Source organism: Chelonoidis abingdonii, chromosome 4 (assembly GCF_003597395.2).
Source record: "Chelonoidis abingdonii isolate Lonesome George chromosome 4, CheloAbing_2.0, whole genome shotgun sequence".
Classification (NCBI taxonomy): domain Eukaryota; kingdom Metazoa; phylum Chordata; order Testudines; family Testudinidae; genus Chelonoidis; species Chelonoidis abingdonii.
The window spans coordinates 11,685,169-11,707,182 of record NC_133772.1 but is presented as its reverse complement, the minus strand read 5'-3'; the positions used below and the strand labels follow the sequence as shown (position 1 = coordinate 11,707,182).

Below are 22,014 nucleotides of genomic sequence, written 5' to 3'. Positions count from 1 at the left end.
GCATATATCCTCAACTGAGCCAACAGGCTGAGGTGTATTCTGTCTCTTTGGAGACAGGAGACTTTGTTCATTTCGATGAGTGTCCAAGTGAGAGGGACTGCAGGCTGCAGAAAGATGCCTCTAGGAGACTCAGGAATCAGGGTTCACTAAATGTTATCTGCAAGGCAAAGTTTAGAATGGCAGAGTCTGGAGATATTTGCTGGTGAGGTGGACAGAGGCCTGGTCCACACTACGCCGTTAAATCGATTTTAACAGCGTTAAATTGATTTAACGCTGTACCCGTCCACGCTACAGTGCTCTTTAAATCGATTTAAAGGGCTTTTTAAATCAATTTCTGTACTCCTACAAAACGAGAGGAGTAACGCTAAAATCGATAGTATTACTTTGGAATACTGTTAGTGTGGATGGAAATCGACATTATTGGCCTCCGGGAGGTATCCCACAGTGCACCACTGACCGCTGTGGACAGCAATCTGAACTCGGATGCAGTGGGCAGGTAAACAGGAAAAGCCCCGCGAACTTTTGAATTATATTTCCTGTTTGCCCAGCATGGAGCTCTGATCAGCACGGGTGGCGATGCAGTCCCAAATCCAAAAAAGAGCTCCAGCATGGACCGTACGGAGATACTGGATCTGATCGCTGTATGGGAGACAAATCTGTTCTATCAGAGCTCCGTTACAGAAGACGAAATGCCAAAGCGTTTGAAAAAAAAATCTCCAGGCTACACAGTGCTGCGTGACAAGCGTAACGGGAAGCCAGAGACTCAAATGGACGCTCATGGAGGGAGGGGGGAGGGGTAGTGAGACTCCAGCTATCCCACAGTCCACAGCATCTCCGAAAAGTATTTGCATTCTTGGCTGAGCTCCCAGTGCCTGTAGGTTCAAACACATTGTCCGGCGTGGTTCAGGGAATAGCTCCTCAGTTTACTCCCCCCCCCCCGCACACGTGAAAGAAAAGGGAAAGAAATCATTTCTTGACTTCTTTCAATGTCACCCTATGTCTACTGAATGCTGCTGGTAGACGCGATGCTGCAGCAGTGAAGAGCAGTATCGCTCCTCTCCCCTCCCGGTGGCAGACGGTGCAGTAGGACTGGTAATCGGTCCTTATGAACCCGAGCGCCAATGCTTGATAATGTTCAATATCTAACATGTTGGCCTGAGATGAGGCCAGGCCCGGGCGGGTGCCTGGCTAAAAATAGAACAGAATGACTCCTGGTCACTCCCAGTAGATGTTACAGAACGGCTGGTAACCGTCTTCATCATAGCAAACTGGGGGCTGAGCTTCAATCAGCCCCTCCCTTTCATGTGTAAAGAAAAGATTCTGTACTGCCTGGACTATCATAGCAGTGGCATGCTGGCTCCTCTCCCCACACCGATTAATGTCCTGCCTGGACTGTCATAGCACCGGGAGGCTGCCTCCCCCTCATTTTATGTCACTAAAAACTCAGTGTTTCTTATTCCTGCATTCTTTATTACTTCATGACACAAATGGGCGGGACACTGCCACGGTAGCCCAGGAAGGTTGGGGAGGAGGGAAGCAACGGGTGGGGTTGTTGCAGGGGCACCCCCTGTGAATACTGACACGGAGCAGCTGTGCTCTCTGATACACTGGTCCTCTAGTACACTTGCCCCATATTCTAGGCAGGACTGACTCTATTTTTAGAAACCATAAAGGAGGGATTGACTCGGGGAGTCATTCCCAGTTTTGCTTTTGCGCCCCGGCCGATCTCAGCCAGGGGCACTCATGATAGCAGTAGACAGTACAGAAGGGGGAGAGATAACCGTCATCTCATTGCCAGTTTACTCCAGCAGTAGACGGTACAGAACGACTGGTAACCATCTCTGCTATCATGCAAAAGCAAATGAATGCTGCTGTGTAGCGCTGGAGTATCGCCTCTGTCCGCGGCATCCAGTACACATATGGTGACTGTAAAAAAAAAAAGCTGAACGGGCTCCATGGTTGCCGTGCTATGGCGTCTGCCAGGGCAATCCAGGGAAAAAGGGCGCGAAAGGATTGTCTGCTGTTGTTTTCCCGGAGGAAGGAATGACTGACGACATTTACCCAGAACCACCCACGACAATGATTCAACCCAGAATTCCAAGGGGCGGGGGAGACTGCGGGAACTATGGGATAGCTATGGAATAGCTACCCACAATGCAACGCTCCAGAAATCGACACTAGCCTCGGACCATGGACGCACACCACCGAATTACTGGGCCTAGTGTGGCCGCGTGAAATCAAATTTATAATATCTATTTTATAAAACCGGTTTAATGTAATTCGGAATTATCCTGTAGCGTAGATGTAGCCAGAGTGGTGTTACAGGAGGCTGTCACACTGTTTAAGCTCCAGGAAAACTCTCTCTTGCTGAGGCAGAGCAGTAACACAGTGAGCCTATGGTTCTGGACTCCCTGAGAAGAGCATCACAGATGGGTTGGTAATTACTATATTCCTGCACATCTCCTTTACACTTGAAGACAGGGACCAATGTGCTCTTCCTCCACTTGTTGGGCATTTCCCAGTACAGAAGGTTGAAGAAGTCTGTCATCATCATCACCACGACCTCATGGGTGAATGCTTTAAATCAGGGGTTCTCAAACTAGAGGTTGGGACCCCTCAGGGGGTCGTGAGGTTATTACATGGGGGGTCACGAGTTGTCAGCCTCCATCCCAAACCCTACTTTGCCTCCAGCATTTATAATGGTGTTAAATTTACAAAAAAAAGTGTTTTTAATTTATAAGGGGGGTCGCACTTAGAGGCTTGCTATGTGAAAGATCACCAATGATAAAGCTGGACAACCACTGCTTTAAATGCCTCATTTGGTACACTGTCCAGTCCCACTGCATTCCCATGTTTCATCATCTTCAGTGCTGAGGCTCCACACTGGTCATAGGTCTTATGAAGCTGCTGCTTGTGCATACTTCCCACAACTATTTCTTCGCATTCTCTTCACTGAGCAGTTCTCATAAAGCCTTGGCCATCTCCTAATGATTTCACTATCTTCCACCAGTTCTCTTCTGTATTCCTCTTTGACACACTTCGCAGCTGCCAAGTCTTGTGTGTTTCTTGGCTAATCTATATATTCCTTTCTCCCCTTCCTCTGTTAGTAGTCATGCATAAAAGCTTTGAAATGCTTTCCACAACTGCCTTTTTGGGGGGTGGGGGGTAGCAGGGCTTGAGCTAGTGTTCTAGAAATAGCAGTGTGGAAGCTGCAGCTCCAGTTACCAAAAAACTACTCAGGCTATCCACCCATTCTCAGACCCAGGGGGTCAGATGCGCTTGAGAGTCCATCTGCCATCTGAGTTGCAATGTCCACACTGCTGTTTCTAGCACGCTAGTTTGCTAGCAGGAGTCTGTCTCACTGGGCGGGGAGTATCGTTCCCAGCTGCAGTGCAGATATATTCTACTAAATGTCCAGTTATTCAAAAGAGCTTCGCACTCAAGAGCTCCTATTATCCTCAGTAGGGATAGAGAATATTCTCCATTGCTCTGAATGGGAGCTGCTGGCTCTGAGCACTTTTGAAATTCTGGAGACGGGAATTTTTTTTCACTCATTTGCACCTATATCAACCCACAGTAACTCCACTGGAATCAATGGAGGTAAAACCAGGGTGAGTGAAATGAGAACCAAGCTCTCGGCTTGGATCCTGTTAGCTGGTCAAAATAAAATGGATATTCCATCCCAGGGCTGCAGTGTGATACTCCTCCCCACAACGCCCAGAACCGAGCAGGGCAGACCCCTCCATCACACACTGTGTGGGCACTAGGACCCAGGCGATGCCCTCCACCTCCTGCACTCCACCAGCTATGTGTCCTTAAGGAAAAAGTGAAGGCTAATAAGGAGGTGTAGAAGGGAAAATGTAACATTTTAGGGATTTTGTCAGTGTGTGTCATGTTATGCTCTGTTTTCTCCCTCACTGGGGAAGAGGAGAAGACCCAAACACCTTCCATGTGGCCGCAGTCTAGTAAAACGAGTAAGAAGGAAGCTTGCAAGTGAGCAAAGAATTCTGTAGGAGGAAGTGGAGGGAAGGGATTATCATTCTCTCTGCACATGTACACACTGTAGGGAGGTAATGCCCCAACAAAGGAGCTCATTCTTAGGGCAGGCCTCTGGTGCAACCTACCTGCTTTGCTTGAGCTAGACACAAACAGAAGTGGACGCAAAAGGACTGGGCTGAGCAGTGCCATTCAGCTCTCCTGCTTGCTCTCCCCTCATCTCCAGTCCAACAATGTTTCTAACAAGAGTAAACATTAATGTATTTAATATTTACAACTTAAGGGGACAGGAGGCAGTGCCACTAGCCAGGAGAATTAAGGACACGGTATTACAGCCAGACAAGCTTTGGTGAGGAAAAAGAAAGAAAAACGTGCAGAGTGCAAACTGGAATGTACCATTTAAGTCAAGCTATTGCAAAAGGTGAGTGGAAAGGAAGAGGAGCTGAAATAATGCAACACTCAACATTAGGGTGACCATTATCTTCAGACACTAAGGGCTCTTAAAACTGATGAGACAGAAACAACATGGGATTTTCCCAAAGGTTCTATACAGGGCCGTCCTTAGGATTTATGGTGCCCTAGGCGGGATTATTAATCTGGTGCCCCTGTGCCTGTCTTGCTCTTAGCAACACAAACATGAGCTTACACTATTGGAAAACTTGCCACACGCATGTTATTAAAACCAGTTTAACGTCGTTAAGCACACTGTAATGCTGATGGACTAGCACTAAAGAAGTAGCACTATAGAAAAAATTCTGATTTGACAGAATGATGCAAATAATATAAATTTTTTTAATTTGTCAACATTTTATTGGAAATTTCTATGAAGAGGTATTGAAACAAGGATTTGTTTTTAATTAAAAGCAATCTTTCTGGCTTTTTTGGCTGCAAAATCAGTAATAATGTCATTGTATGACAAAGACAAAGTGATGTCTTGTTTGATTGCAAGAATAGCAAGACCAGTCAAGTGTTCCTGACTCCTTGTAGAGCGGAGATAGTTTTTAATGAGCTTTAGTTTTGAGAAACTCCGTTCTCCTGATGCTACTGTTACAGGAATTGTCAGTAGAATATGAGTGGCAATGTACACATTAGGATATATGTCAACAAGTTTGCTGGTATGAGTAAACTGTACAATGTCCATCATCGATTTTGCATGTGGCAACATTGATGACAGTGTACTCAATTCTTCATACAGTTCAAGTCCATTTAAATCAAAATGATCGCCGTGCTTCAGGAGGCTCTCTAGGTCAGGGGTCCCCAACACGGTGCCCATGGGTGCCATGGCGCCCACAGGGGCCTCTCAGTGCACCTGCGTACTGGCCGTGGACAAGCATCCGCTGAAATGCCACCGAAATTCGGCAGCATTTCGGCGAGCGACGCCTCTGGATGACAGGCGCTTGCCGCCGATAAGCAGCGTCATCCAGAGGCGTCGCCGCTGAAATGCTGCCGAATTTCAGCATTTTCGGCGGATGCTCGTCCACTGCCACGGTCCTTCGTCTGGTGACCGCCAGACGAAAAAAGGTTGGGACCACTGCTCTAGGTTCTTGCACTTTGTCATTAGTTGCTCTTGTTTTCCTATTTCGTTGAATTTAGTCTGCTCAGCCCACCTACCAGCTGAGTGAATGGAACCCCAGGCCGACAGCGGGTTGAGTGGCTCAGCCAGGGTATCAGCCGCCAGCCTGCTCAGCCTGCTGCCAGCCTGGGGTTCCTTGGGGGTCCCCAGGCCAGCAGTGGTGCTGAGTGGGGCCTGGTGGCCGGGACCCCGGGTGGCAATGGGGCAGCAGCTGGAACCCCAGAGCAGTGGGTGGGCTGAGCCGCTCAGCCCACGCTGCATGCCATCAAAAAATCAGCTCGCGTGCCACCTTTGGCACATGTGCCGTAGGTTGCCGACCCCTGCTCTATACACTAGTAAGGAGATGAGCATATTACAGTTGTTGGAGGGCTCTATTTAGCAGTAACAGGGCAGTCAACATTTTTTTTGTGTCATCTGATTGAAAAACTTTTTGTGCCCATTCCCCTTCCCCATACCAAACTTAGTGTGTCACAAATTAAATGTCAACTTAATTTTCTGTTTTTTTGGCTAAGATTATTTGATTTAAAAACAATATTGAAATTGATTCAGATTGTTAGCAAGCATTTTTGGGCACCCAAATTTGTTAATATGACAATCTAAATGGAACACAGTACTGCTTCATGCTTGGCTTCAACCCGCCCCCCCGCCTCAGCCTGCTGCGTTCAACTGCCTTGCAGTAGAGGAGGAGATAAACTTGAAAACTTGCCGTACCTAAAATCCACTCTTGGGTGCAGAGCTGGCAACAGCAGCAAGGCCAAACCCTCAGGTCAGATCACATGCCAATGGGCACCACCGCCCAGGCCCACAACTGACCATGGTGAAATTAGCACAGCATCTGATCTCAGGGACGGAGCACCTATGAAGCCACAGCAGCTCATCCTGCCCTGTGCAGCTCTCCCCAGATGAGATGGATCGGTGCCAGTCCGGGGGAGAGACACACTTTCCAGCTAGGGTGTCCAGATGCAGATGTCCTGATTTTACAGGGCCAGTCCCGATATTTGGGGCTTTGTCTTATATGGGTACCAATTACCACCACTTAGGGTGACCAGACAGCAAGTGTGAAAAACCGGGATGGGGGTGGGAGGGAATAGGTGCCTATATAAGAAAAAGACCCCAAAATCGGGACTGTCCCTACAAAATCGGGACATCTGGTCACCCTACAGGTGAGTTCCTTCCCTCACCCCTTCCCAGAGACCCCAGCAGCCAATCTCCTCCCTCAGACTTTGCTGCATTCATCTCTCTCTTGGACCCAGCAGCCCTGCTCTTACATGCTCCACTGCTTTCCGTCTGTCCATGCTCCCAGCAGAGCTGTGCCCCCAGACCTAGTGGTGCCCTAGGCGGCTGCCTGTTCTGCCTATGGCTAAGGATGGCCCTGGTTCTATAGAAAAATCCATGCAGACAAGCTCCATGTCCCAGGCCTCTCTGGGTGTGCACAGAAGGCAGATAGGATTTAGAAATACATGCAGCTGCATGAAAAGTAAATTATATAATAGCAAATTTCCTACATCTACAGTTAGTCTTTGGGAACAGACTGGAAAAATATATGTATGGAGGAAAGGAATGAAAGGCCACTACTACGGAAATACCAGGAGCCATTATTCTTGCTGCAATCTTACTTTTTTAGGTGGGCCAAGGGGTTATAACTAGGAGCAGCAGACTGAAACTGAGCAAAAAAAATTTAGACTAAACAGCAGGAAGTATTTGATAATGGCATGATCTAAGATTGAAGAATAAATCTCCCAGGGAAGGTGGTAGAAACGTCATCATTTTGAACATGATTGAAACTGAACTGGATAAAGCACTGGAAAATCTACTTCAGGGAGCAATCCTTTATTAGCTCCCAAGTGTGTGCGTGTGTATATTTATCATTTATCTATGGCTGGGGGTAGAGAGATGTCAGGAAAAGGATGCCACCTGCATCCACTGAATAAGGAGAATATTCCTAGAGTTGGTGTCTCTCATACATTTATTCAGCCTCCAGCCTGATCATTTGTTTTCACTTAAAATGTCTCTCCTTCCCCCACTCCCTTTGGTTTCATTAGGAAAGAACTTCACCAAAGCAGCCAGAAGATCATCACAGGTTGGTGTGTTGTGTGTGAAGCCGTGGACAATATGATCAGTCAAACTGAGACGTCCCCGCGCCAGTGCAAGCATCTGAGTGAGAGTTACGATGAGAAGTGCGAGCGCTGGCAACGGACCCGTGAGAGCTTGTGGAGGAGAAACAATGTCACCACATGTCGCCATGTGAGGCAATGTTGGAAAAAGGCAGAGGAGCAGTCCCAGAGCCCCCGCCAGAAAGAGTTCCTGAAGAGAAGGAACTTAGCCACCGAAGAAGAAAAGAAACAAGTGAGGTTTCCTACTGGGACACCAGTATCTCCGGGACCAGAGTGTGCAACAGGCATCCCCAAGGAAGCATCCTCCTGGATGGATTTGAGGTCACCCACATCCCTCCAGGTAACAGCTGCAGCTATGACAATCATACTTTTCATAGATGGTTGGCTACTTACTATGGGCCTTATCCAATGTTCACTAGAATCAATGGGAGTCTTTCCATTGACTACAAGAGGTTTGGGATTAGGGTCTAAATATTTGATGGCAAAAACTGAGAATTCAGTGACAAAAATGGATATTTCCTTGACGATTCACAAACTTGATCAAGGGCAAGATTTTGTCCTGTCACTCTTGTTGTGTTCCTCTCCTGCTTTCAAAATCTTCAACTTTGACCCAGAGGGAGATTTGCAGCCATTTCTCGTAGTTCAGACTTGCATTTTGGTAGCAAAATAATTGTTTTCCACTTGTGCAAATTGCTTCTCATTCTCATCAAAAGATCTGAGATGATCACCATAAGCAGTTGGCTTTCTTTGGATGAACCTATGGAAGCATGACTTCCCACCAGCATCTTCAGTGGGAGGAATTTTCTCATGTTGAGTTAGTAATGTGTGTCTGATTGTGTCCTAATTTCAGCATCCTTCTTACAAACTACACATTAACCTATATTTAGGCTTGGAAGTATTAGATTTTTATCAGTAAACATTGGTAAACATTGATATCACCACACATATACAACCAATAAAGTATTTTCATTGACAGTAACCAAAATTTACAGATAGGCAAAGTTTTAAAAATGCTGTTTGAGAACTTATTGGAGTTTGATTTAAGGATATTTACATTGTATATTTTGACAAGTAATGTTGATTGCCCCATAATTTCTCTCAACTGTGAAAAATTAAATGGATAAAAATCAAAATGACTCTGCCAAGCCTACTGATTTTATATGCAGCCAGCAGTGAACCAGATGAGCCAATGCATTTAATAAAACCAGATTACGATCATACATAAATGCTCCAGAGTCAGACAATCAGATTGTACCTTCTAAACTCACAGCCTTTCAAATGAAATAATTCCCCCATCTGTTTTCGTACCTAAGTAAAGTTATCCAAGGGTCTTTTAACTTAAATGAACAACCAAGGACAATAAAATAAAAGCACAGACATGCCCTGGGGGCTCCTCTACAAGGCATGAGTGTGGAGGATAATTATTTACCTCATGCTACCGTTTACTTCTTTTGATCACTGGGTTTAATTACAAGCCAGACAGCAAGACCTTGGAGCAGGCATTCACATGCTTGCAGCCCATGTGCCTGTAACTTTGGCTGCTGAACTACTCTCATCCTAGTACCTGCAGGGGGCTCTGAGGAACTGAAGTAAGGGAGAAAAGAGTTCATGCTCTTACTACCAGAGATCCTGGAAAGGCACTCAGATATAACTCTGATGAGTGCAGAACAAATATCTAAGGGCTGGTCTACACTACGGGGGAAAATCGATCTCAGATACTCAACTTCAGCTATGTGAATAACATAGCTGAAGTCGAAGTATCTAAGATCGAATTACTCACTGTTCTCACGGCATGGGATCGATGTCCATGGCTCCCCATGTCGACTTCGCAACTCCGTTCGGGTTGGTGGAGTTCCGGAATCAATATAAGCGCGTTCGGGGATCGATATATTGCGTCTAGATGAGACGCGATATATCGATCCCCGAGCAATCGATTGCTACCCGCCGATATGGTGGGTAGTGAAGATGTAGCCTAAGCCTACAGCTAGCCAGCTGCTAGCAGTAATGCTAGCCAGGAGCTAACTCAGGGCATCAAAACTCTTTTCTTACTCTCCGTGTAGTTAGTGAAGCAACTGGCCTCCTGGTCTCTCAGAGTCTCAGAGGCACTTTCTTTCCCTGCTGCTTCACAGTTTACCAGCAGTTAGCAGGTTCCCCCACTGCCCCGTCAGTGTTGCTGAGTGGCTTCACCTTGCACTGACTCCAGTGGAAGTTGAGGGTGCTCAGCACCTTCTGAAAAATTAGGCCTTGAACCCAAAAATCATTGTATACTTCAGTCTCCACCCATGTTATTCCCCAGGTCAGTTGCACAGTCTATACCAGGGGTTGGCAACCTTTCAGAAGTGCTGTGCTGAGTCTTCATTTATTCTTCGAATTTAAAGGTTCGTGTGCCAGTAATTTACATTTGAGATCAACTGTTTTTAGAAGTCGCTTCGTATATAGTTTAATCATATATAGAACTGAACTAGTGTTGTATGTAAAGTAAATGAAGGTTTTTAAAATGTTGAAGAGAAGCTTCAGTTTGTATATTAAATTAAAAAGTGCTAGATGCCCCCTGGACCATGGTCAGAGACCCAGGCAGTGTGAGTCACTGAAAACCAGCTCGCGTGATGCTTGTGCACGGTGCCATAGCAGAAGCAGGTGCGCATGAGGATGTTTCCGCGCCCTACGGCAAAACTCCACTGCGCGCTCCCCGTCCCCCCGCCCTGAGCGCCCCGCGCCGGTGGCAGCCCCCCCGCTACAGTGCCCTGAGGCATCCCCCACCCCGCAAGTGGCTATGTCCCTCCGCGCTAGCTGGGGAGGTCCGTGTGTCAGCTGCCACCCCAGCTTCGCCTCCTCACTTGAGCACAGACGTGGCTGCTTCACCTGCTTCCTCACCTCCCATGGTTTGCCACTACCTCAGCTGATTGGCGCCGTCATAGCCTTGGGAGCGGTCAAGTGAAGCAGCGACTGGTGTGCTTAGGGTGAGGCGGGGCAGGGGTGAGCTGCTTCACTTCTCCCGCCTCCCAGGCTTGTGGCACCTAAGCTGATTGGTGCTGCAAGCCTGGGAGGCGGGAGAAGTGAGGCACCCAGAAGGAAGGAGGCAGAGCAGGGGTGTGCTGGGGTGGGGAGTTCCCCTTTGTGCCACCCACCCCCTTACTTGCTGCAGGCGGCCGTCCCCGCACCCTCTGACCCAGCTCCCTCCACCTAAATGCTGGCAATGACCGGGGCAGCCGAAGATCCAGCCGCCGCAGTCGCCGCCAAAGAAAATGCCGCCTCCCAAATCCTAGTGCCCTAGGCGACCACCTTGGTCACGTAATAGGTTGCACTGGCCCTGGTGCCATAGGTTACCTACCCCTGATCTATACAATTCAAAGTGACACCATGCCACTTGATTAGTTGCTTCCCTTTTTCTCTCCTTATTTTTAATAGGCCATTATAAAAATTAAACTCTCATTTCATTTCAGAACTACAGCACCTCCATGGTCCATCACAAACATCCCCAGCACAGCCTCAATGATCCTCGCACGCAGAACAACTGGCACTCCTGTGACATTTCATCACAAAACATCCTCCCCAAAGACATTTCCAAGCTTAGCCGAGGTACAAGAAGACTGGTTAAATGAGGCTTAGGTTTTGCAAAAGGGAATTCAAGCTTACTGGGATCTGGGGACTGCATTTTATTTAAACCTCTGAGGTTCAAGGGAATCACCTGGATTATTTTGGTTTGGACTCCCAAAGCAGGCAGAGAAAGAGGATCTGTATTGATAAAGAATCCCCTCAGATGCCAAATCACAAAGTGCTGGAACCTGCACCTCTGAAAATCAATGGGTGTTTTGCCTTTGAATTGCATGGGAGCAGGATCAGACACAATACTAACATGCCAAAAGAGTTCCTGTTCCTAGAAGCCCTGTTCCAGTGTTTAAGGAGGATGTTCTGTATCAGCCAAATCTGACATTTTTCCGTTTCCAAACTCTGCATGATAGGAATATGTTTATTCACCAGGTGCTATTCTTTGTGCTGAGTCAGTAATGACCTCGGCGCCCCAGCCTGCTGCAAAATGGCACTGTGCTCCAGAGGGAGCCATCTTTGCATACAGCCGTAAAATGGAGGCTCTGAACACTTACAATCATTAAAATCTCCATGGCACTTTTCTCAGAAACAGGCGTGTTTGACAGTAGCTTGGCCAAATTTTAGCTTAGGTAAATTACTTAAATTCCACTTGCATTTTCAGTTGCATACTCCCGCTCTAAATTGTTGTGTTATGCTGCCGTGTGCAGTTTAAACTGCCATGTGTCATCCCAGAAATGGCTGCATTTCTGTGATGGCTGAAATAATCCCTATATATAGTTGGTAAAGTACTTTATGAGCCTTCAGAATGAAAGGGGCAGCTGTGAATGAGGGTTTTTATACTAGCTATCTGCTGACAATTTAGGAACCAGTAGCCCACCCTCTCAATTTTATCTTAACAGGCACTCAAACATTAACAGATTCTAGTGCAATAAAGAAAAATTCAAGCCAACAAACAGAGTAAGTATTTTGTCATCTATCCTATTAGGAGCACATTCTTCCTGCTTCTGCGGGGCTGGGGATTCACAGATACCTGTAAAGGCACTTTGACGTACTTAGATGCAAGGTGCTATATGAGTGAAAAGAATTATTTTTATTGGCATTATTTATTGTTCTATGAATCGTCATATGATTGCTCCTCTTCCTAGCAAGTATTTTCAGCGCACCCATTCTTGTGATCTTTTTCATAAATCTGTATCACGTCCATCTTAAGAAAATCCTTGTCTTTTTTTATTGTAGCTGTGGAATAGCAGTGCTAGATAAGGTAAGCAAAATGTACGGAAATGCCTACGAGAATCCTGTTGTCCTAAGAAACATGAACGTCAATGGGCCAAATTCTGCACTTCCAGGGTTTGAACAGTGCAACGAAAGCAGGATTTGCTCCTGATTATTTCTTATTGGAATGTAGATGACAGAGATTGCTGGAAACTTATTTACTGACAGGAAGATCTATGATAGTACATCTAATGCAGTAGACAGAGACAGTCTTGTTCCAGGGAAAGCACTGATTGCAGTAAAATACCTACTTTGGGTTGAGCCAATGAATGACACAACAGTTATATTATTGCACAAGCCTAAGCGCAGTAAAGGTCTGTACAGCTTATTACCATTGCCCAGAGAATGTGATAACTTAGGGTTCCCGTGTAATTCTTGTTAGAACTCATACCACTGATTGCAGGCTCTGGCGAAATGGTTTCCTTTATGGACGAAGTGATTGATTTAAAAATATAACCCAATAGAAGGTTTGCACCAACTGAATCTGGATTTTACTGCACTTTTCTTTCACTTTTAGGAAATCATTCAACTTTCCAACTACCTCAAGGTAAGCACAAAAATGATAAATACCGTTCTAGAAATGGGTGGAGGGTGCGTGTGAGGATGTAGCTTTTACTAAACTGGTATCATGCACCTAGTTTTAAGGTGGCCAGAAAAACAAAAGGAGCAGCTACTGAAGTCCAGGGAATAAGTTCCCAAAACACAGTAAAACAGAGGAGTGAAAATAGCTCTAATAAGTCCTAGAGGGGAAACAGGTCACCCCTGGATGTCCAGATGAACTAGGGTCAATGAGACACATTCAGAGCACCTATATTAGCCTGGCTTTCTCATTTTGCCTACAGGAGGCGTTACATCGGGAGCTGCTGCTGAAGCAGAAGATGGTGATTTTACAGGAGCTTTTATCCACATTGCTGCAAGCATCAGAAAAATCTTGGAAGGTACCAAATGGCTACGCTGCTACAGATTATGCCAGGATCTGCCAGGGCAGAGTCCCATGCGTGCAAGGGGGAAAACTCCATCAGGTCTTGCTTATTTCTGCCAGCTGAATTCCAGCTCTGTTTCTGGTCTTCTAATTTTGGGATTATCCTTCTCTCCTAAAGGAGAAGATGGTATAGCTCTGAAGCTGAGCTGTGTCTGCAAGGGGACATGACTGAGCTCAGAACTATTTAGCATGTGAATATCATTGCCCTTCCTCACAAAATTGTTTCATTTTAGAGCCAACTGAAAAACAACTCCCCATTGTTAAGAAAACTTTCTTTTTGTTTGAAATTTTCACTGTTTTTTTTTAATGCTTTTTTTGGACAAAAAATGTTGGGATGAAACGTAAGTTTTCATTAAGTTTTGAACTAAAAATGTTTCTCGTCTTGTTTCTTTTTAAAAAAGTTTTGAGGATTTTTCCCCATTTTCTGTCACTCATGTTTCTCCTCCTTTTCCAGTAGGAAAAAAGTCTAAGATCGTGGGGGGAGATCATAAAAAAATCTTAATTGCCACCCTGAAAAAAGTTTTCACTTTGAAACAAACTTTTGTTTCAATTTTTTTGAGGGGGAAGGGAAGGCCAAAAGATTTGAGCCAAAATGAATTTTTTCACATCATTTTTCATTTAGATTGAAGCACCATTTTTCAGTTGAGAAAACACTGATTTTTTTTTTTTTTTTTTTAAAACCAACCACCCCATTTTGTGTATTGAAACAAAGGGGGAAAGAGGGATTTTAACAAGAGGGATAGCCTCGATAAGCTCTGCAACAGCTTGTTTCTGTGTGTTCTCCTGCCAAAAGCTGCCAAGGTGAGGTGCTAAATAATAGCGCAAAGAATGAATCCAGAACCGAACGGAGCAGGCGTCTCAGTTTAAACCGCCAGTGTATGGGAAAGAATTTCATTCTGATGAAGGTGCTAGACACAATCCTGGAGGCTGAATATATCTATTTATCTGCCAAAACAGATACAACACAGAGAGCAGCAGAGCAAGCTTCTCCCACGCACTGTATCTCAATCCATTCTTGATATATGTTAGAGGGAGTCCCTTCAAGTTAAAGTCTGTTCACCTCTTTGCTGCTCTGTTGAAACAAGCAATCAGGAGATGACGCAGAGCCAGGTGCAGCAGCAGTTTATGTTATATGGACACTCTTCACAAAGCACAGGCCCAGGGCCCTGAATCAGCAAAACACTTAAACAAACACACCCTTAAGTGTTCTGCTGAATTAGGGCCTCCATCCCGCCAAATCTAGTTCCCATGGCTCATCAAACAGGTAGCGGATGGTAACAATTTCTGATTTCAGCTGACCCAGAGTAGATTTTTTAACCAGCAGCCTGGAGGTGACATTAAGCAACTACTTCTGAAAAGTATAAGCCATTATGGACTAGGTCATAAAGCAAATTTTAAAATAGAAATTTAAAATCAAGTTGCACTGCAAAATATTTGCTGTTAAAAAACGTTAATTTGGAACTAGGCTGAAAAAAAAAAAGATCTGAAAGAGTTCTGTCAGAGCAGAGGAGCCAAGTGATTGGGTGAGATGGAGCAAAAAATGTGTTAAGATGTACTGCGGTTTGAGACTTCCTCCGTAAACTGCTTCTGACAAATATAATACAAGCAGGAAAAAACACGCTGACACACACACTGGCAGGAAGTAGCCATGAAACCTCAGATTAGAAACAGGTGGGTGCACTTTGCTTCTTAATGTCTTTGCTATAGAAAATAGATTTCTCTGCTCTCTCTGCTTTTAGCTTTTCATGAGACAATCAAATTTATTTGTTGCTGGTGGTGTACCTAACAGAGCAAACAAAGTAAATGATATTTAGAAATTGGTCCTCTGGGAATAGTTGAGCACATAGGATGAAAAGAACAGGCCAGGGGGAAAAACGCTCAGAGAGGCTTCTGCAAGACCATGGCTGGCAAATGAAGTTGCCAGACTCTTAGGGGTCCCATCTGGAAGTCTCTCTAAAGCAAATTAGGTGACGGTTGCCATGTCCATAACTATCTGAGGCACCAAACCTTGAGGCAGCATTTTAGAACCAGTAGCTCCTATAATGGAAAGTCTGAAGGGGAAAGAAAAATGTGATCATGCTATACAACAATGGTCTGGTCATAATTACACTGAGAATCCCTGTCAGATCCTACTTAATATTTGTGGGTGCATCTAGACCAATATGATGAATGTGTTCATCAGTACAACAGGAATATATCTAACAGTTGGGCCAAGGGGCTACATTCAGGACTGTAGGATTCCATTTCCTCTGGGTTTTATTCCTAGCTCTGCCACCAACCTTCAGCAACCCACATAACCGATCTGTGTCTCCGTTTCCTCATGTGCAAGCAGCAGGATAACAACCGGGCTGTTGTAAAGCTTAATTACTGTTTGTAAAATACTTTGAGACCTTCAGACGAAAGGAGTTAACTAAGTTTCATGTTGTTATGGTAACTAGTGATGATTTTTTTAGACCTGTCTTTTGAAGTGTAAAAACACCACTGGAATATATTTTTTCCCATCCCCCAAAATGCTGTCTGACCTTGGGAAATTTGGGACATTTTCTGCATAGTTTAAAGACACTTTCCACCCACTCACTGCCACTTTCAGGGTTCACTTTTCTCCATTTTATTTGGCATGGGCATGGTGTTTGAACAAAGGGAATGCAGTCCAAAAACAACGCTTAAAATTGCTTCTTTAAACCAGGAATTTAAAATGACAGGTTTAAAAAAAGCAAAGAGGGAGGGAACATTAGACACAGTCTACCAATCATGGGCTAGCCAGGACACCACAGAAAACATGCTGTGATTCGCTGACAGCTGAACAGGGATGCAAGCAGAGGGAGGATTTTGCAGCCAGGTTTTTTGGAGTGGTGACTGACCATAGATGTCCCAATTTTGGGGAGCCCAACCTGAGATCCAGAGTACCAAGCATCCGGCGCTTCTATTCACTCCACATAGAATTGAGGTCATCCAGTCTCTGAAAATCAGGCCCGAGGGGTACCCAAGGACTGAGGCATCCAAAGTCAGCAGCCACTTTTGCAAACATTGGGCCTCCGACTAACTTTGAGCTCCCTTCTGTGCTGCCTTCAGGCTGTTGAGGCAGGGATCTGTGAGAAGTGTGAGCTGCCATCTTAAGAGAACTCAGACATGAGGAACAACCCTAATGTAACTGTGAGAATGAACAGCTAAGAGGAGCATTGTGGTGTCTTCTTAGCAATCCCTTCTGGGCTAGTAAATACAACCTGAGCCTTGTAAACAGTTTTAAGTTTCACCACCATGGGTATGTTGGTCAGGGGCGGGTTTTTTCCCCCACATGTAACCATCATATCTGTTCTGGCAAAAGCCCAGTTTAGACACAGTTATTCTGGCAAAAAAGTCCTTTTGCAGAGTAGAGCTTACTCCATTCAGGGAAATGGTCTAAGTTAGGGGGACCAAAGGGCTCCTGTGGGTGAAAGCTGCATCTCCATTTAGGGGGAGGAGGGAGTTTGCTGGTATAAATCTACTAGTACCAGCAAACCCTGTCAAGTACAGACAAAGTCTGATTCTCCCATCTGGCCCTCTGTGCTCTCTTACTCATATATATAGAGTGGGTGAGAAATGCAACCACTCTGACTTGGCAATGCTTTACATCCACTTTCCACAGGCTTAAAAAGACTATCAGTAGAATCTGGCATGAAATCTCTTCTGGTTGCTTGCATCTAAAAATATCTCTTAAAATTCCACCCCCTTCTTTTTATTTTATTTTATTTTATTTTTACGATTGGCCTCTAGTTTGTTATGGGAACTGACAGCTGGATTTATTGGACTTTACACTTTTGGGGCTGGGATGCGCAAACATCTCTGTGTTGACAGAGTGCCCGGCATGCCAGGGCTCGGATTTTACTTGGGACCTCTGGATGCTACCATGATATAATATTAAATAATAACCCAATGGATGTTAAGCGTGGCTTCACACAACAGTGAGCGGCAGTGGTGCTGACATCCTTCAGATCAGAGGTGGAAGACGAGAGTCCAGGCAAGCACTTTGCTAGAAGCCTTGCCTGGATTTGCATACAGCCTGCATTTTACAAATCCAACTGCAAAACCTGATCAACATTGGAAAAAAAAATATGACTCAGTTTCCCCATTCCTCTCTCCACCCTCAGCAAAGCTCCTTGTAGTACAAACCCAATCTGTTTTCTGTAGAAGCTGCTGAGACAAGATGCTGCCACCAGCTGGAGCTGTAAGCCAAAATTTTGTTGCAAGAGAGAACTGTGAAGCAGAAAACAAGGCTGTGTGTGTGGGCTTGGGAGCAGTTCTGTTCTCAGTACAGATTCATCCAGAGTAACCATGTGACTCCTTTGCACCTTTAACTTTTCTGAGAGCTCCTGCGTTCCTATAATTGATAGAGCTGGCTAGGAAAAAAATGGGGGAAGGAGGAGGACCTGCAAGTGTTTCATTTTTTTTCCTTTTTTCAAAACTTTGAAATTCTAAATTTTTCCCCACTTATTTTTTAAATTTTGAAAGTTATTCTAAACTTTGACTTTGAAAATAATTTGGCCAGCCTTGGGTATGACACTAGGAGCAGAAGAAAAATCAGAAACATGAGTGAGCCAAAGTATGATGGATTCACTTAGAAATCTGCAGAGGTTGTTGTGTAATTCAGTATTCCAGACCTTGCCTCAATTGTTTCTTCCAGGGTCAGCTGAATGAAGACAAACTAAAGGGTAAACTGAGGGCCCTTGAAAATCAGCTTCACACCTGTGCCCAGGTAACGTATGAGACTTTTTAAAAAAAAAAAAGCAAAGAGAACAGATAGAAAGAAAAAAATTGCATCCAAGTAAAAACACAGAACAATGTAATTAGATCAGGTCTTACTTTCCAGAAGGCTTTTATTAAATAGGGTGAAAAAATGTTATATTGTTTGCTGCAGCTTGTTGCATTTATCCATGTACATGCTAATACTCAGATCCAGTGAGATCACTGAGACTGGGCAGTAGCCCATCAAAGGTAGTGGTGTTTGAGACATTTAAAACTGAATCAGGACAAAGTTGTGGAGAATGTATTAGAGAGAGAGAGCAATCCTGAATTAGATCCTGGTGGATCTTTTTGAATTTCTAGGCTTGTCCCTCACCACTGGGTTAAGAGTCCATTGATAATATTTATTCAACTGTCCATTCAATTGTCCCTTTAAAGAATTACTCAAAGGACAGTGTGAAGAGGATTCTGATGGAGATGGAGGACCAAAAGCAGTCCTATGAGCAGAAAGCAAGAGAAGCTCTACAGAAGCTGCTGGAGGAGAAACTCCAAGCAGAACAGCAGCTACAGAATACTCAGGTGAGGAAAATGAATCCCACAACAGATGTCCTAGCTAGAAGGACGGGCCCGTTTTCAGGCTGCTGAAAAATGTAATCACATGGCCAGTTCAATAACATTGGGCCCAATCCTGCTCCCAGTGAAATCACTGGAAAACCCCTGGGCTTTAGTGAGAAGAGGATTGTCCCTTTTACCATCTTCAACAACTGTGCAAAATAATATTTTTTAACTACTGAACAAAGGCAAAAGTGGTTGTCCTCCCCCTCGACCCCCTACCCTCCAGCCCCATACTTAACAGTACAATGCCTTTGGGTTTGGGTGCATGTGTTTGGGTGCATGTGTGTAGACATATTTCAGTTGTCTGAGCCAAATGATGGGTGATTAAATAACGTGGTGGGAAGGAGAAATGGTGCTGCTTTGGGCAGCTTCATGGTTTGTAACCTCGATGTTGCTGTGTTTTTTAAATGTACGTCCAGAGCTCTGGATGGGTGCCCTTTGGTGTGGCTTTTTTTAGACCAAAATCCTAACAAATAATGCATACATCCAATGAAGTGGGTATTCACCCACGAAAGCTCATACTCCAATACGTCTTTTCGTCTATAAGGTGCCACAGGACTCTTTGCTGCTTTTACAGATCCAGACTAACATAGCTACCCCTCTGATACCTAACAAATAATGTCACTGAGAGAATCCTCCTGTGCCACATTTGTCAACTGGGCCAGGGAACAAAGTAGCATTTTCAACACTGGAAAACAAAACACTATGACAAAGCAGCACAGAAATAATCTGTTTTAAATCTACAGAAACACACAAGAGATCAGGTAATCCCCTATGTCAAACTCACAGCAGTTATACTAAACACTCCTCTTATATATACAGTCATATATGTACCTTTAACTTCCAGAATGAAAAGCTCCTGCTTGTTTCTCTCCCCCCCATCAAGTGGCACCGTATTCTAATATGTCTCTGTGCTACTTCACTACACAGAAACAGGGCAATGCAATCATGTCATATTACAAATGCACAGAACCTCCTTTCCCCTTGCATTTCCCAGAGGTGTTAGAGAGAGTGCTGTCAGCATACAACCTTGAAAGAGAAAACCCTACACATTCATGTGTGCACGCGCTTGGATTTTGCTGCGCTGTATTCATTTCAATGAGGGGAATGGGGAATATTTAAAGGAGGGGCATCAGGTTGAGTTCATCGCTAGTTCTATCAGTTGAACTTGTGCTTGTAAATGTATAGGTGCAAGATAAAAGCTGGTATCAAACAGATATAGGAGCTGTACTAGTTTAACTAAACCAGTATAAAATCACACAGTGCAGCAATGTTGTGTGTAGATCAGTCCTAAGCTAACAACGTTGCGTCCTGGATGTTGTTTTGTTCTTCAGAGGACCCTGGCAGTCACAGAAGACGACTGTGCTCTCTGGAAAGAACACTATGACACATTAAAAACAGAGTGGAGTGAGACAGTCACTAAGCACACTGAACTGGAGAACAAGCTCCAGGTTTTGCAGAACCAGCTGCAAGTAAGCTCATTCTCTACTGTATGGTTGTCTTGTTGCCTCTGCCGCTGTGGTCAGGCTGTCAGAGACCACGGATGTCTAACCATGAATGGGTTAAATTCAAACACAACTCCACTATGGCAAAGGTTTTATCTATATCCTCTTCTAAATCACAGTATTTAGGTGATTATAAGATTTTCCCTAGGCTGGAACTTTGTTTTAAAAGTCTATATACTCATTAAATCTCTCTATGTAATGTCATGTGCTCCATATGACTTTAACCCTGATGTCCCAGCCATCTAGTTCAGATAACTGAATTCCCCTTGAGACTCAGTTGCACACTGTGTTCTTTTGTGTGGCATTTCTATTTACTGTTAAATAGCCACCATATTCCACTTCAGAAGAGGCTGGATTGCAATTATAGGCCAAGTGGGTCCTGTAGAAATGGAATCAATTACACAATGAAATACATGTTTCTAGGTGTGCAGAAACTTCAGCATACACCTATGCGGGCCAGAGATTGAGGCCAATTTGAAAACAAAGCCTCTCATTTTGTTGATTAAACAATACTGTGTTATTTATGAATCAGACAGGACCAGATTTTCAGAGGTTTTGAGCACTCAGCTCACTTTGACTTCTGACAACCAGGCCCACATTGTGTTTTCTTTGAATTGTTACATATAACTACTTTACCAACCAATGCCCTGATGCTTTCTTGAACGTAGTGGGCAGACACCCAGAATGATCAGCTCCACCAGGCCCTGCGTAACTTGGAGAGTGAGCGTGAAGATCTCTATTCGAGAATTGAGGCTCTACAAGCAGACAACCAGCTCAGAATGGAGCACGTCAGTGCAATGGAAGGTATCGACTTTGCAAAGGGAAGAGCAGGATCAGTAATGGCAGAGATTTCTCCCTGACAAGTTACCATCAGGAAATACTTTTTTAAGAATCCCAGTTGCTAAAGCCTGACATAAAAAAATACCTTCCTTTAAGCATTTTGAACATCTCAGCTTGAAAGCAGACTCTGGTTTCCAAAAGGGATCCTAGATTAAGTTTTATCCAATTTTCTCCACCTAGCATGACTGAGCTATGAGGAGGTCAAGTGAGTTTCCCAAAAGAATGGGTGGTCTCGGAGCCAAGAGATCTCGGTTGAATCACCAACTCCGTCACAGGTTCTCTGTGTGCTCTAGTCTACAGCAAGTCACTGCATCTTCATGCCTCAGTTTCCCTACCTGTAAAATGGAGATATCACTAACCCACCTCATACGGTTGTTGACAAATTCTTTAACATTTGAGCTGCATGGGAACAGTGCTGGGCATTATGAGGCCATAAATAAAATGCTAATCATATTGACAAGTGGCAGTTCAGACAAGCAGTATCATGCGTCTGTCGAAGTGGGTATTCACCCACGAAAGCTTATGCTCCAAACACTGTTAGTCTATAAGGTGCCACAGGACTCTGTTGCCTTTTACAGATCCAGACTAACACAGCTACCCCTCTGATACTTGATAGTTCAGACAGGGGCACTGAAATTCAGTTACTACTAATGTGGCTATTTTAAGTATATCAAACACAAGTAATGACTGATAAATGACTAATGGCAGCCCCATCTACCTAATGGATTAGGCTTGCAAAACATAATTTAAACTAAAACCAAAACATACAGCATTATTAATAGAATGTAAAGGGCACCAGAGCTGCCATCACTGGTTAGACAGCATTTATCTGGGCATGTGTGATTAACA

The 22,014-nt window shown here is 44.5% G+C and overlaps 1 protein-coding gene across 8 annotated transcripts in view; it reads left to right on the top strand.

Annotated features, from left to right (window-relative positions):
- TRAF3IP3 (TRAF3 interacting protein 3) overlaps positions 1-22,014 on the top strand; it is a 58,586-nt gene that overhangs the window by 30,433 nt on the left and 6,139 nt on the right. For 5 of the 8 annotated variants that reach the window (XM_032794143.2, XM_075064827.1, XM_032794145.2 and 2 more), the window contains exons 2-11: positions 7,612-8,023; positions 11,127-11,262; positions 12,132-12,189; positions 12,469-12,493; positions 13,022-13,051; positions 13,347-13,442; positions 18,147-18,218; positions 18,644-18,784; positions 20,155-20,292; positions 20,994-21,129. In XM_032794143.2, the coding sequence (XP_032650034.1) occupies positions 7,682-8,023; positions 11,127-11,262; positions 12,132-12,189; positions 12,469-12,493; positions 13,022-13,051; positions 13,347-13,442; positions 18,147-18,218; positions 18,644-18,784; positions 20,155-20,292; positions 20,994-21,129 (1,174 nt within the window). In that variant the 5' untranslated portion in view covers positions 7,612-7,681. Of the gene's footprint in view, positions 1-4,280; positions 4,418-7,611; positions 8,024-11,126; positions 11,263-12,131; positions 12,190-12,468; positions 12,494-13,021; positions 13,052-13,346; positions 13,443-18,146; positions 18,219-18,643; positions 18,785-20,154; positions 20,293-20,993; positions 21,130-22,014 lie in introns of those variants that run through there. The other 3 variants (XM_032794150.2, XM_075064829.1, XM_032794147.2) reach the window with 2 other exon arrangements.